Source organism: Pimephales promelas, chromosome 19 (assembly GCF_988280905.1).
Source record: "Pimephales promelas chromosome 19, fPimPro1.hap1.1, whole genome shotgun sequence".
Taxonomy (NCBI): Eukaryota; Metazoa; Chordata; class Actinopteri; order Cypriniformes; family Leuciscidae; genus Pimephales; species Pimephales promelas.
In genome coordinates, this window is record NC_142787.1 from 4,867,677 (window position 1) to 4,883,722 (window position 16,046).

General features: G+C 36.5%; 2 protein-coding genes across 2 annotated transcripts in view; one reads left to right on the forward strand and one right to left on the reverse strand.

Moving 5' to 3' along the window:
- Window positions 1–899: 899 nt before the first annotated feature.
- LOC148970711 (uncharacterized) lies at window positions 900–4,805 on the reverse strand. Its single transcript, XM_089123701.1, has 5 exons — window positions 4,400–4,805; window positions 3,211–3,302; window positions 2,285–2,332; window positions 2,041–2,184; window positions 900–1,879 (listed from the first exon to the last, which is right to left on the reverse strand). Exons 1-5 carry the CDS (start codon window positions 4,413–4,415, stop codon window positions 1,739–1,741), a joined length of 441 nt encoding a protein of 146 aa, XP_088979827.1. The 5' UTR covers window positions 4,416–4,805; the 3' UTR covers window positions 900–1,738.
- A 225-nt stretch (window positions 4,806–5,030) lies between these two features.
- rad50 (RAD50 homolog, double strand break repair protein) overlaps window positions 5,031–16,046 on the forward strand; it is a 39,231-nt gene continuing 28,215 nt past the window's right edge. Inside the window, exons 1-10 of the mRNA XM_039674476.2 lie at window positions 5,031–5,164; window positions 5,448–5,602; window positions 6,405–6,488; window positions 6,607–6,758; window positions 8,027–8,212; window positions 8,920–9,124; window positions 9,641–9,769; window positions 11,401–11,566; window positions 12,210–12,403; window positions 12,763–12,969. Coding sequence (XP_039530410.2) covers window positions 5,474–5,602; window positions 6,405–6,488; window positions 6,607–6,758; window positions 8,027–8,212; window positions 8,920–9,124; window positions 9,641–9,769; window positions 11,401–11,566; window positions 12,210–12,403; window positions 12,763–12,969 — 1,452 coding nt within the window. The 5' untranslated portion in view covers window positions 5,031–5,164; window positions 5,448–5,473. The remainder of the gene's footprint in view (window positions 5,165–5,447; window positions 5,603–6,404; window positions 6,489–6,606; window positions 6,759–8,026; window positions 8,213–8,919; window positions 9,125–9,640; window positions 9,770–11,400; window positions 11,567–12,209; window positions 12,404–12,762; window positions 12,970–16,046) is intronic.

The following is a 16,046-nucleotide window of genomic DNA, read 5'->3' on the forward strand; positions in this document are numbered from 1 at the left end:
CTCGGTAGTCGCAGACCTAGTAGTCTGGTGGCGTAGGACTTCCGGTGTAATAGTCCGGTGGCGTAGGACTTCCTGCTACTTTACAGTTCCCGCTGGATTTCATAATCTGAATTGAAGCTTCATAAAGCCTGAACCTTGTTGTCGGTCCATCGGTCGTATTTTTTAAACTCCATAGTTGAATCGTATAGCAAACGACTGTTTCTGCATGCACCGGAAGAGATGGTGGTTGAAATAAAATGCTGCGTGAACTCAACAAATCAGCATGTTCAGCGTCCAAGTTCCACCCATGAAAGTTCCTGAACTTTGAAAAAGTAGCCTACTACCTCAGGGGCAGGGACTTTTGGATGGGGAAATATTTACCAGAACTTCATTTAAACCCTTGTTACTCCAGTGGAAACACACAGAGTACCACCCCTAGTTCCCGGAGAAAGTTCCTATGGTTAAACGTGGATATGTGTTGTTTTTGTCTTAGTTTGATTTTCATGGACCTTTAGTTTGTTTCTATCCAGTATCCTTTTGCTTTTGTTCTAGTGCCCGCCAGTCATGCAGGTAAACATTTAAAAAAAACCTTTTTATTTTAGGTTTTATTTTTAAATTATTAATTAGAATTTTTCATTTTTTTATGAAATAAATAATTAATAGCTTTTCATTAAACTTCCAAACCCCCTGCAATTCCTTCACAAACCCCAGAATGTAATATTTAATGCACTTTGAATGGGATTAATTTCCTTTCTCTTTGTATATATTAATATGGTACAAGATCAAATCAAAGTGATAAACAAGTTAGGTCAAAAATAATATAAAGTAATCGGATTAGATTACTTTAAATGTTTATTGTAACAATTTTTGTTATGTAATTTGGAATCAGTAACCTTTGTGTGTAATCTATCCAGCGCTGTATATGCTTTCAAGTACAGCTTCAGGGGCTGTTTTAATGGGAATCTCATGAAAACTATAACTTAATCATGACAACTGTATTCCAATACAAAATAATATAGTTTTTTGTGTTAGATATATCATGACCGACAATGTCTCACAAAAGCAAGATGGCCAAAGCTGTTTTCACCAGCTTGTTTCATAGAGCAAACAGAATCAGACAGGAAATAGAAACTAATAATGTTAATTTCTGCTGCTTTTAAGATGTAATCTTGTAACTTACTCATCACTCCATAATCCAATCACATCCAACCTCATTTCAATGACTCAATTCAATTTGTTCCCCTACCACATCTGTTAAAATGAAGTGGCAGCCCATGAATGTTTGAAGGACACTGCCTTCTGCCAACTTAACTTCACTCTCAAAAATAAAGGGTTTTTATTGCCATCGACAGTTCCATAAAGAACCGTAAACATCCATCACTCAAAAAATTCTTTATAGAGCAAAAAGGTTCTTCAGCATATTAAAACAATCTTTACTCTAAACAAAAGGGGAGAAAGGTATTCTTTTAAGGACTGATCTCTCAAAGTGATCGCTTAAATGTTTTTTAATGGCATCGCAGCAAAACTCCCACCTTTCTTTTTGAGAGTGTAAATAAATACAGTGCACCAAAAGCACATGCCAAGTTATGGTCACACATTATTATTTATTGCAGCATTATTAAAGAAATCACGTAGAAACTTGGTCGAAAGCACTTATCAATATTAGATTTCAACTTTGAGGTTACTCTATAAAAGCAATAGATGGACAATTAAACAGCTATTTAATGCAATGATCTAAATAGAAGTCAAAGCGAATGAATCAAAAGTCACTGCTGGTTATGCATTTGGCCATCCAGTCTTGGAAAAATGTGAAACATCGACGGATGAACGTCAACTCTTGATTAGTCCTCAAATTAATCTTGCGAACCATGACTTTGTCTTTTAGACAGTGTTCTCCAATCTTGCAAAACAACATAAAGGGAAGAAAAATACACATATCTGAATACATCATTGGGCCACCTTTCAAGTCACATATATATGAGAGAGAGAGAGAGAGAGAGAGAGAGAGAGAGAGAGAGAGAGAGAGAGAGAGAGAGAGAGAGAGAGAGAGATCTCGCTTACCGAATTCTGAAGGAGAAATCTGATGTTGTGCTGTAAGAGTCTAAGGGCAGTGCGAGATTCGACAGCGCCGTCTTGTTCAGTGATTTCTGCTGAAACTAATGTCTTCAGAAGCTCTTGAGCAATGAACTCTTTACAGCTGCACATCTGAAAGAAAACAGGCCAAGTCTTGTTCATTTACAGTATATGATATCTTCAAATGTCATATTTTCCTATATACAGGCCTGTTAAGCTACTCGAAACGCACCTCTCCGCTTTCAATATGCACATTCGGCATGTACACCGAGTTCATGTCCTTAAAAAGATGCAGAAAATTACAGTGTGGGTCTTTAAACAAAATAAAGCAGTTTGTTTATTGTGTAAATGCTGAAATTTTAAGGGACAATTGACGATCTTTTTTAAGGGTGCGTCTCAATCAGTTTCCTAGTTCAGTAGTCGGGCACTACTGATCAGGGCGTCGGCCATTTTAGGAGCTGCCTCAATCTTTCCAGTGCACTAAGCGTTCGCTTGCTATAAATTCCCACAATGCAGCGTGAAAACCAGAGCTGTAACCTATGAGTTTCTTTCAGTTGTTGAACAGAAAAGAGGATATTTTGAAGAATGGTAGTAACCTGACAGTTGAAGGACCCCATTGACTTCCATAGAAGAAAAAAATACTATGAAAGTCAATGGCTCCCATCAACTGTCTGGTTACTACCATTCTTCAAAATATCCTCTTTTCTCTTCAACAGAAAAAAGAAACTCATACAGGTTTGAAACAACATGACAAATTTGTAATTTTGGGTTAACTATCGCTATAATGGAAGTTCGGAAGCACGAAACATAAATCATGTGAGCCAACTCTACACATAATGACACGCGCTAGATGTTTTTAAAATACTAACCAACATATTTCAGCATAAACATACATCACTAGACGGGTAATGAACCTAACATTTATCATTTATCACAATGTACTTTAAATGACATTAAAACATAAAGATCTCAGTGCTGCTGTTGTTCATAAACACCAGTAGTATGTTGTATAGTGAGGACATTGTCATACTGTCCTCACAGTGTCAGAATTAATGTAGACTACACGATACTGGTTCACGGCCTAGAAAGCTAAGAGACTGATTGAGACGCACCCTAAGTAAGATTGTCATGTTTATGTTCACTGAGCATGTTACTTACAAATGTGAAGAGATGTGCATAATCCATGAGGTCTCTGAGGTGGTAAAGTGCCTCACGTATCGTGTCATCCCCCTCAGCCATGTGCTGCAATGCTATAAAGAAAAACAGCACAATTCTAACAGTTTTGGGGACCTGGGAGTGTGTGTGTGTGTGTGTGTGTGTGTGTGTGTAGTTCTAGTGAATTCGCATGCTAATTCATTCTAGAAACATGCTAGCAGCAACAATCTAAACATCTATTTATTTACTTTTTTTTTTTGGGGGGGGGGGGGTTGTCTTCAAAACCTTCAAATTGAAACTACTTTAAACTTCAAACTACTTGAAATTGAACAACTTGAAATGGCTTAAATTGGAAAACCTTAAAACTTCAAAATTTGAAAACAGGCTTTCAGAAGTCAACGTCAAAATTGGTCTTGACAAAATGGATGCCAATTCACTATATTAGAATGATTTCTGAAGGAAAGCTTCTTTAAAACAATCAATCTGTATTGTTAAAAGTGCTTTATATAAGTGAAGGTGACATGACTTGATCATGTGACAGTGAAGACTGGAGTAATGATACTGAATATTCAGCTTTGACTACACAGGAATAAGTTATATTTTAATTTAGACAACAACAGTTATTCTAAATTATAATGATATTTCACGATGTTTATTTTTTATAAACTGAATTTTTTCATTTAAATAGGCCTAATCTTAATTCTTCCAACTGTAGATTCTTGATTTTATTATATCCTCACCATTGTGACTCACTCTACTCACTTTTTTTTCAGCAGGAATCTCATTTGAGCCTATTTTTTTTTTTAATTATTATTCAATGCTTAAAAAAATAAAATAAAAGACTCTTCTTTTTCATAATATAGAAACCCAACACCCTTATCAAACAGCAGGAAAACACTACCACCAAGTGGACGAATGTGGTGACGACAACGACAATAAACTTTAAATGGGAAAATGTGCCTGCCGAATGAATGTGAATATAAACAAAATATGCAGGAAAATTCATAGTGTTTTTAAATGATATATTTGTATAACATGCAATTGAGAAAAATTACCAAAAAGAATTTTGTCGATTTGGGAAGCCAATAATATAAAATGTGACTCCACACATCGGAATCTGTACTTTTTTTCACCTGTTTCAGACGGTCGGCAAATCAATGTGAATGATATGATCATACTTTGGCGTACTTACAGACAAGAAACAGCATGAGAGGAAAGATTTGAGCGATTGTGGGTTGAGGTTTGCAGGTCCGTGAGCCTTTGAAATCACTGAATACGCGAACACGATTCGACCATTTCGCACATGCTTAAAGTTCTTTTTCAACCACATCTACAGACCAAACTTTGGTAGTGTTCATGTTGATAGTGTTAAACTAGCCGACAGTTTCCTCAGGAAACTTGCATCTCGTGACATGAGCATTTGATACGTTTTAAGAATGTGCTGCTAGTAAACCATACTAGTTCTGGAACTCATATGCTTACTAATAATCTTACATTGTCTGTGTTCAAAAAAGCACTACTTCAACAAATCCGGCTTAAATGTAGGATATAATATAAAATAAATCTAAAAAAAATTCACGTTATTAATTTAGCAGTAGGAATTGTCCTTAAAAATCAAAACAGTGCAAAATTGTATTTATGGTCATGGGGACTTCGGGGGAAATAAGAGAATATAATTTATTTTCTTTTTTTTCAATATTATATATATATATTATATATATAGCTTGTATTTTATGTATACGTTATTAAATGAAAATCGCTCTTAACGTTTGTTGTTATTATAAAAAAATTGCATTGTGGGATATGTAGTTTCTAGATGATCCTCTTGACGCTGGGTTGAATGCGGAAGCACGTCACTGCGCCGACGCGGGAAACACGCGACTGCCTGAGATTGCCTGCCTGCAGTCAAAACAAACTAGTACAGTTTACGTGGAGTTTGCTGATTTATTTATTCTGAGTGAGTTATTTTTACAAAATGTAATGCTATTTTAGAGCCGTGTTAAAGTATTTATTGTTTTTTTTGCTAGGCTAGCTGCACTCTAGTACGACTGTGTTTTAAAACCATAAATGCCTCTTGTCCAAGTAACTAATTATTTGTACTATCTAATCAACTTCACAGGGTTTCCTTAATATAGGAATAAGTTGACAACATCACTTTCAAGTTCTGGTTATTAAAATGCAAATGTTTAATTGTGTGCACTCTGCACTGATAATTAACTTGACTTTTATATCATTTCAAGGCTACAAGTCAAAGCACTGGTCCAAAATGTCAAAGATTGAAAAGATGAGTGTTCTGGGAGTGAGGAGTTTTGGAGTTGAGGATAAAGACAAACAAGTGATCTCCTTCTTCAGCCCTCTCACGGTGATTGTGGGACCAAATGGAGCTGGAAAAACGGTTTGTATATTGCTGTCAGTCATTATGTGTGTAAAATTTAAATGCTGGTAATGAGAAGAGTATTTAGAAGAGATTTAAACACAGCTGCTCCACCACACTAATAATTGACAGAGGATAGTTCACCCAAAAAGGAAAATTATCCCATAATTTACTCACTCAAGCTATCCTTCAGTCAAAAACAATCAGAGTTATATTAAAATAGCTTTATAATGGGAGTCAATCAATTTTTGAAGCCTGAAAAATGCATCCATCCATAGTAATCCATATGGATTCAGGGGGTTAATAAAGGCCTTATCAATTATTTATTTTCTCCTTTGTATTCAGCTGTAACAGTATTCAAAAAGGACAAAATATACTGCACATTTGTGGTCTGCTCTCGCAAATATATTTATGATATATCCCCTGAATAATTCACTGGTTTGTTTTCACACGGATGCTTTAAAATGTAATCGTCTCCCCTTTTTACTTCTAATCCCTATTAGCAGTGTTTACTGAAGTATTTCTGAGGCAGGTAAAGATAATATTTATTGTCTGTCACAATGACGGAAATCACTCAATATTTAACACATCCATAATATTGCTGTGGAAGCGTAATTTGTTAATTTGTTGTGTCCTTTCAATGTTCGAAGAGTGAAGGGTGAGTAGAATAATGTCATCTCATTGTATACAGTTTTTGAAAATGTTTATAATTGCGTTCATAGAGCAAACCTTTTGCTGATTGTTACTCCTATAATTCACACTCAGCGTCATGGGGCGCAAGAAAACAGGTGGATATGAACTATTTCTTCTTATGAATTTCCAGACCATCATTGAGTGTCTCAAATACATCACTTCAGGAGACTTCCCACCAGGAAGTAAAGGAAACACCTTTGTCCACGATCCCAAAGTAGGTCCTTGACAGGAATGATTCAAGTAAACAATATAAGCTCTAATAGAAATGTTCTGATTTACAGGTTTTATTGTCCATGCAGGAGTGTGTTATAGATAATGTTGGTCTGTTGTAGGATGCTCGTGAAACGGATGTGCGGGCACAGATCAGACTCCAGTTTAGAGATGTGAATGGCGATGCTGTGGCTGTCCAGAGGTCTATGCAAAGTACACAGAAGGGCAAGAAAACTGAGTTCAAAACCCTTGAGGGAGTCATTACCAGAATGAAGTAAGTTTTGTTTTTTCAAGTCAAGTCACCTTTATTTATATAGCACTTTTTTACAATACAGATGGTTGAAAATAATGCAATAAAGTTTGTTTCTGCGGTAGTATACAGCAGCTCTAGATGAAAATAGTGTATAAATATATAATATATATATATATAAATGCGCCAAAAAGCGGAAAGAAACAACACTACACGTTTAGTAACCCAAACCGTAAAGTACATATTTATATTGAATTGTTATATTAGTAATGTAGACATATGCTTCTTTATTACAGTAAATTTATTAAAGAAGCAATGGAATGTAGTAACAGATTTTTTTGTTTTTAAGATATATGCAATTATTTGCTTTTGTATTTATACTAAATATGCTATTGTAACAAATATGATTTAAACCATATAGTTATTCTTGCATGTTAGTGAGGTGGTGCTATGCGTGGTTTTACCCGCGGCTATGACATACAAAGGTATCATCTCAAGCTCAAGGTACTGCTGCTGTCAACTCACATTACCGTCAAAGGGTCATTTTCAAAAAATAAAACATGTAAAACTTATAATGAATATTATTATTAATTGTTTTTGGTGCTGGAACTTGGTGGATCTGATGATACTGCACTCAGATGTACGTCTAGAGCCCTGATAATATATTTAAAATGTCATTTATTCCTGTGACGCAAAGCAGAATTTACTCGCATGATCAGAAAAAAAATCAGTTTAATTTAATAATAAAAAAAAAATCAGTTTAATATGCTTATTTTCTGCTCAAGAAACATTTATTATTATTTTATTTTTGTGAAAAATGTGATAATATATTTTTTTTTCAGGATTATTATTGGAATAGATAATAATAAAAACAGCATCAGTTAGAATATAAATGTTTTGTGACATTATAAATGTTTTTACTGTCACTTTGTGATCATTTTAATGTGAAAAACTTTGAATGGTCTATTTATTTATTTGTGTACAATTTTTGACATTTTGCTATTCATAACATTTATTTTATTTTTTTTTATTTTTTCTCTTGTTCATATTATGAAACAACACAGTTTTTCCTTTGTAGAACCTAAGAATCTCCTTCATTTTATTGATTTACATGGTTGTAAACCGTTCCGTTGTTTTAAGTTGGAATTCATGAGGTTTGCAAAAAAAGGCCTTTTTTTAAACGGCCATCTTTTGCTCCCACTTGGCCCCCGAGAACTGTAGATTATGGCCCCTGTTTGAAGGACTCGTTTGCTTGTTTGATGAACATGCGTCTTGTCCTCTCTTGGTGTCAGGCACGGAGAGAAAGTGAGCCTGAGCTCTAAATGTGCTGAACTAGACCGTGAGATGATCTCATCCCTGGGCGTCTCCAAAGCTGTCATCAGCCATGTCATCTTCTGCCACCAAGAGGAGTCCAACTGGCCTCTCAGTGAAGGGAAAGCCCTCAAGCAGAAGTTTGATGAGATTTTCTCAGCCACAAGGTATTTTTATCTGGACAACGGTATTGTATTGTACTTTGTATTATTGTTCGTCCACATGTGGTCCCCATATGACGCTTTTGGTACAATCTGCATCATGTTTTAGTTTTTTATTACATCCTCTTTCTGAACCTTAGAATTAGACGGTCCCCTTCACATGCTTAATGGGCAACAGCGCTGAATGCCTTTTCATTTCATTTCATAAACTAATTAATGTCTGGTCATTTTTGTAGCAATAATCCTTTTGGAGTGCGAAGGATGAGTTCATCAAGCCATTTTATCTCAAAAGATCTTGAAAAATTGATTCTTGCTGCATAGATATATCGTCCTCATGACCGCATTCAAATTAAGGTTTAATCATTAATATATGTCAAAAAAAAAAATATATCAGAACATTAAATGATATAGGCCTACAAGAAAACATCATCCCATTCCAAAGTCTTTTTGAAACTTTTATATTTTGTGTATAATTATTTATTCCTCCCTTCATCTAATGCATATTTTTACCCTATAAATGACTGTTGTGTATTATCTACCCAATATATGTTTTGTAAATTCTCTACAATCATGCCAGAAATGCTTTGACTCCATTGCTCCATGTCTAAACAGACTTTTTGTTGCCTATTAGCTTGCCCTGTGGTGTCATTTGCTCATGTTAAGCTGGCATTGCAAATGAATGGCTGAAAATAACCAAAATCTTTTGCTTGAAGGTACATTAAGGTATTGGACACCCTGAAGGCGTTGAGGCTGAAACAGACCCAGACTGTTAGTTCCTGCAGGATGGAGCTCAAGTACCTAAAACAGAACAAAGATAAAGCCCTTGAGATCAGAGAGCTCCTGTCCACTAAAGAGACTCAGCTGTCTTCCTCCAAAGAGAGTGTCCACCGCATAGAGAATCAGATTGACCCACTGGAGGTGAGACACCAAGAGTGTGTGACAGAATCCGAAAGTCTAAACGCCATGGGTGTTTTCTGTGGGATTTTAGAATAGAGCTTTTCAATTTTTGAGATCTGTGGCAGTAGATTGTTTTGGATTATCAATATTTAAAATTGTATTTAAAGAAGAACTCCGGCGCAAAATGAACCTTTGGTCTAATAACACATTGTTACCTAGTCAACCGTTTTCTGAGATTTGTTTTCATGATAATCGAATGTAAAGAGTTTTATCTCTAAAACTGTTTAGATTATAACGCTAGTATAATGGGGGCATAGAATAAGTAAAAAGAAATCGCTAGTTTATACCACTAACAAGGCTCAAAATAGCCCCACACTAACACAGTAACATAATGAGGATCCCTACATGCAAACCAAAGCATTGAGAACTTTGTAAGTGTATAGACAGTTTAATAAGAAGATTCTTTATAAAGACAGTCCACTTCGTTTTGCATTTAGGGATTCGCATGTTATGTAAGTTCTTTCCCCATATTTTCAGAACCGACTGAATGACATAGACAGCAGCCTCAGCAAAATCATGAAGTTGGATAATGACATCAAAGCTCTGGACAGCAGGAAGAAACAGATGGAGGATGATAACCGGGAACTAGAGGAAAAGATGGAGCAGGTAACAAAAGTTTTTAATCAGTCATCAGTCATTAGTTATGTAGCTTTCACTGCTTCTCAGTATTAGTCATAAAGGCCAGATAATGATCATTGCGAAAGCAGAGGAAGTGTTTTGCATAAAAAACATGTACAGGATGTTAAGTAATGGATGGTTTTGGTATATTTACTGCTGCAGTTTTTCATATGATGTTGAATGAGGGGTTTGTGTTTGCTTGCTTTTCTTTGTTATTTGTTTTGTATTGTTTGAAAATAAAAGAGGTCCATCCACTACGTTTTCTTACTAAAAGCCATTATAGTTTCTTCATTTACATAAGTGTTCTTCTGGACTACTGTGGATCTACTGGACTACTGTGGATCCAACATTCTCAACAGTGCTCCCATTTAAGACACATGTGTGATGCAGCTTTCCTTTGGTTCACTGTCTGGTATTCCATGTGGTCCAGGTCCACTTCAACCACGTCATGAGTGTTGGAGTTGTTTAGTTTGTCCACCAGAGGGCACTCTACACCGTCCCTGTTGGCAACACTCATTTAGTTGTTCATGAGAGACATACATTGCTTGATTAACAATTAAAAGAACATCCCCATCAGTTCTATTAACTCAAATAAGCATGACAAAATTTGTGACCATCATATCCGGTTTTGCTGCTGTTAAATAAGCCGACAGTGAAGCAAAATCAGCTATTAATAGTTACGTTACGTTTTTACAGTGTAGTTGACTGACTGTCCTTTTAACTTTTGACAATGTGACTGAAGTATTTCTTTAATAGCGCGTGACAGTTATAGCAATGAGACGCATCATCTCTCCTTGGCCTGTTATATTGAAAATATACGTTTTAAAATTTGCAGTATGACGTTATCCATTGCTAAATTATGGCTCATCATAGACTAGCTAACCACGAAGCTAGCTAATGACACTATCATCAGTCTGTTCTGTTGTGACAATAAAAGAAACACGTTTCTTTTTAAAATGCATTTACATACTATTTTAGTTAAAACTCAAATAATTACAAATAACTAATGTTAGGGAAATCTGTTAATGTTTTGTTGTGCATCTCTGAAATAATTAAAAAAAAAAAATTATCGGCCGATATCGTAATATCAGGTTTTAAAACCAAAAAATATTTTTCCGGTATCGGCCTTTAAAATTCTTTATCGGTCGGGCTCTAATCACATTCCAGCTTAAGTAAGTTCAGTGATGTTTCATTTTTGTAAAAAAAAAAAAAGTAATTTAATTTAGTTCATTTATATATAGCAGTGATGTCATCATCCAGCTCACTTCAGTTCTCGTATAATAGTGTCAATGCAGGCAGATCAGTGTTATTGAATATTAAATTAAATGTCCCCAAGTGACCGGTTTGAGTCATGTCTCGATTTATTCCTCCCCTTTCTCTCCCCGATGGTTTCTTCTTAAATTGTAATTAAACAGAGAGACAACCATCAATATCAAATGTCTGGAGCAATGTAGAGTTGTCAGCATTACAATGAAAAGTACGGGAATGCCATGTTTTGTAAACATAGCACCTAAAGGGAGCATGTATGGATAGAAAAACAAAGGGCCTAAGACAGAGCCTTGCAGCACACCATTTGTTCATTCCTTAGGCCGCTTTGACTCTGTTGTGCTGTGTTTTAGGTGTTTCAGGGCTCAGATGATCAGCTGCAGGACATGTATCAGAACCACCAGCAGACTGTCAAAGAGAAGGAAAGGAGACTTGCGGAGTGCCTGCGCGAGTTTGACCGGGCCGGCCGAGAGTGCCAGAGGATGAACCGCATCAAATCTGACCTGCTAGTTGAGCAAGGTAGTGGTTATTCAGTTTTTGTTGTGTGGTGGTGGTGGACATGTGTTCTCTATAATTAAATGGTTGTTTCGTTGATTGTAGTATTTAAAAGAGTCAATAGAAGAACAGTGACGTCCTTTTTTTTTAGTTTACATCTTAGCCTGATTTGCTACTTGCTCACAGGAAGGTGGTATTGGGTAGATTCACAAGGGTTGCAACAAACAGCTATTTTGATCTGATCATTACTTCTATGATTAAGTGGGGGAAAAAATATTTTAGCCCCATTTAATAATCCAAGCACTTGGTGTGGAAACCTGCAGGCCACATAAAAACATGATCAAGGCCTTTTTAGAAGTTCTTATGTAAAGTGCTCTCATCTCGAGCTTCGGGCAACTTGGCGTTTAACACGTATATTTTTGCTTTTATTACTTTGTGACCTTCATCATTTATCCTCTTTTTAAATTGAAATGACTACTACTGCAAAGTTTCTTCACTTATGAAATTTAGATTTTGTAGATTAGCTATCTCTGTCCTAAAGTACACTATACTTATATAGACATGCACTAAAAACTAATACTTTGAGTGTTTTTGCTCAAAATGCATTTTTAGCAGGAAAAATGTTTTCTCAGAGCTGTTCATCCTCATTGTTTGTGTTCATTTGAAGGCCGTCTGCAGTTGGAGGCGGACAGACACACACAGAACATTAAAAAGAGGGACACCCAGGTGAAAAGTTTAGCGTCTTTCCTGGAGTTGGAGGGCTATGATCGGACGCCTCTTAACGAAAGACAACTCCAGAGCTTCCACAGACAAGTCAAAGAGAGACTGGACCAGGACACTGAAGCCCTCAACCAAACTTTGGTAGATAATTGAACTGCAGGACGTCATTTGCCACCCAGTTCACGCTCTATATATATATATAGATAGATATAGATATATAGATACATAGATATAGATATACTGTATATATTTAGATATAGATATGTTGCATTGCCAATTTGTATACACTTTAGGAAGTGTTTTATCCAATAAAGAGACATATGTAATGTTTGGGTAGCACTTTAATTATTATTTTTGTATTATGTAATGCTTGACAGAAAAGTATAGAATAAAATTAAGTCAGATATTTAAAAATGTCCTAAAACTTCACATATTTTCAAAAGCTCAATATTAGTATAGTAACGTGTTGCCATTTTTTAATAATAGCTTCTTGTTTTCAGCGAGATATGCAGGAGAAAGAGGCACAGAAGCAGCAAAGCATCGATGATCTCCGTGATAAGAAGACCGGTCTAGAGAGAACCGTTGAGCTGAAGAGAGACATACAGGCCAAGAAACAACTGGAACTGAAGAACATCAAATCTGATCTCCTAAAACTGGAGGGCTCATCTAGCAGACTGCAGGAGCTGGACACCGAGCTTCAGAAAGCGGTTAGATCTGCACTACACCAATAAACTTGCCTTGAGCATTTTGCCCAGAGTATACTTCGTTTTTTTAAAGGAGTGGTAACATGCCAAATAAATCTCTGATGTCCCCAGAGTGTGTGTGTGTGAAGTTTTAGCACGAAATAGAGCATCACAGTCCTGCCCACAGCCCAAGTGAGCGTTGGTGCCGGAAGTAAATTTCCCATTAATTTCTCCCATTGACATTTTGTAAAATCCATATCTAAGGAGTATTAGAGCATGTCTGAGGATAACCAGCTACGGCTGAACTCATAAGCATACAACATATAATTTTGAATAAAAAAAACGAAGAGAAAATCCAAAAAAAAGTCAAGGGTAGAAGCCTGTGTACATATTTTCATTTCCAAGCAAAGGAACTACTCCTCCCATAAACCAAAGTGACTGAAAGCCACCTTAAAAGAGCCTTTTGAGTGACTTCCAAATCTGAATTTTATATAGTGAATGTGCAGGGAAACTCCTTTTCCTCGATTTACTGAAGCAAACGCATTTGCAGCTCCGCATGCTAAAACATTGAGCATCTGGCTCGCTCATAGGCTGTGCTGGGGCAACTGCACATCTAATGGCGCGGGGGCGTCTCAGAGGTGCGACCAATGAACTTAGCCCTGCGTCATTACACGATCTTCAGTCTTCACGTGCCTTCGTGGGGTTTCAGACACGCGATGCGATTTCCACCAATCAGATGCATCACTGTGGGATTGTGGGATTGTTCAGGATTGTGGGTAATGAAGTACTTATCCAATACATGGCGAATAAAATGCATTTAACTTAAAATAAGGTTAGTACCCCATGAACTTTTGGTGTTTATATGAGCATATATAATCGTTTAGTACAGCTGTAGTTGGTTTTAAGTCTACCATGTATGGTTATAATGGCTTATCCCAACTGTCAATGGAGAAATCGCATTGAATTTGTACTTCTGGCACCGGCTGTGGGCGGGACTGCGATGCTCTATACTAGGGGTTGAACGACTTCAGATTTTTTAGGGTCGAGTCGACGTTGACTAGTCGCTGACGTCATTCATAAAAACACAAGAGATGTGACCGATTTGCAACATGCCACAATTTGCAATTAATTAACAGAAAGTGACGCTGACAGCTCATAATGGGGCCGTTTACAACTGGACACTTCATGCGTTTTTACTGATCTGATTTATCAAAACGATTCCATTTACACCTGGTCACATAAATATTTTCCCATCCGATCTTCAAACAACGATCTATATGCAGATTTAACGGAGTTCACATCACCGAAAGCAACAGTAATGAGCTGCATTTTATTGATCATCAGCTAATTTCAAAATCAAAGACCGCAATAAGAGAGACAGCACTGGTAAGATCATTTTGTTTCTTTACTTTTAACGAAGATGATTGTGTGTTAAGCGTCTGTGACTTACTTTCACTTTGATTTACGATAGTTTGCACGTTGGCTTTATGAATAGATGCTCAGCTGCGGTGCGTGTTATAGCGTCGTCATATAATGAATATAATAGCACAGGCTCCTCTCACACGTTTTATTTCAGCATTTTTGGGAGAAGTCCAATTTACATATGTGGTTTCAACAACCAGATGCATTTACACGTGTCCAATTTCGTCTGTAAAGCAGCCCAGACCTCCTCATGAAGTGGTTTGAGCGATCGTCTCGAATGCGTTTCGGAGGGCTTTAGCTTACACCTGGTCTTTTCACGATCGGATAGCAATCAGATCACACAGAAACACGTGAAGTGGCCAGATGAAGCTAAACAGCCCGTTGTTTACGTCATCATTAAGGATGAAAAGAAAAAAGCTATAAATTAACATCAGATCTGCACGTTAGTGATGGATCTAAGTAATACAAAATAATATTCCAATTGATTGCGGGTCAATTAGAGATGCATTAATATGTTTAAATAAATATATGAAAAAAAATAAGCTAATGTTTGAATGATTTTAAAAGAGACGGCTCTCATTTCCCAATAAAAGAGTGAGCGTGCATCATGCTTTTACTTTCGTTTTCAACAATAGGCTATTGTGCCAAGTTAGTAAATTATTTCCATACACTTTATGTACCAATGCTGCTTTCTTTCTGCAATGACCCCTGGGCTCTTCATCTGTTGTTGTCTGCAACGACATATATTATCAAAATTAGCGCTATCATATAGTGTCACATGATCAACGCGACTAGTCGACGTCAAGCTTAAAGCGTCACGGCATTGCATTAAGGTTGACTAGTCGACTAATCGACTAGTCGGTTCAACCCCTACTCTATACTAGGGGTGAGTGAAAAAATCGATTATTCGATGCATCGCGATGCAGACGTGGACACAGATTTTCAAAAAAAAAAAAATTTTTGATATACATTTATAATAACGCAATATTGACGGAACGCGAAAGACCAAGCTCTAAAGTGCGTAACTGCAGTGGCGGGACCGTCTGTGGCGTGCACATAACAGAGACCCGATGGCGTGCGAGATCCAAACACCCTCCTTGTTAGGTTAAAAGCTGATGTGTGGAAATATTTTGGCTTCTGAAGTTGAAGGGGGAAAGGAGCTGGACAAAAGCCACACTAGTTGTAAGCTTTGTAGAATAAAACTAACGACAGAAACACGACAAATATGAGAAGCCATATGATACGTTTCCAGTCAGAGAAGGAAACACACTCGGCTGTACTGGTCGTTATACTATTAATTTACTACAAGTGTGCTCCTAGTTCAGGCACACATTTATTTTCCTGTTGGTTCTTTGCAATGATAATAGAATATATTGTATTTTAATTCTTTATGGGTCATTACTTGGTACTTTTAAAGCAAAGTATTTATAGTCGCACACAAAAGATACAGATAATCGATTTGTAACATTATAAGTGTCTTCACTGTAACTTTTTGATCAGCTTAATTTATCCTTGATGAATACAAGTATAGATTTCTTTTTTCTTTCGTACAAAAAATTAAATAAAAATTCTTACCGACTCCAAACTTTTGAACAGTATTGTTTAATGTTACAAAAGCTTTCTATTTCAGATAAATGCTGTTCTTTTGAATTTCTGGGTGATTCACTGAATTGGGTGCC

Bases quoted from the DNA above. Each gene is read 5' to 3' on its own strand.
- LOC148970711 (XM_089123701.1), bottom strand. The intron at 2,333-3,210 runs GTAAGTAACATG...CATCTTTTTAAG, and splicing joins ATGCACATCTCTTCACATTT to GACATGAACTCGGTGTACAT. The intron at 1,880-2,040 runs GTAAGCGAGATC...TTGTTTTGCAAG, and splicing joins GATTTCTCCTTCAGAATTCG to ATTGGAGAACACTGTCTAAA.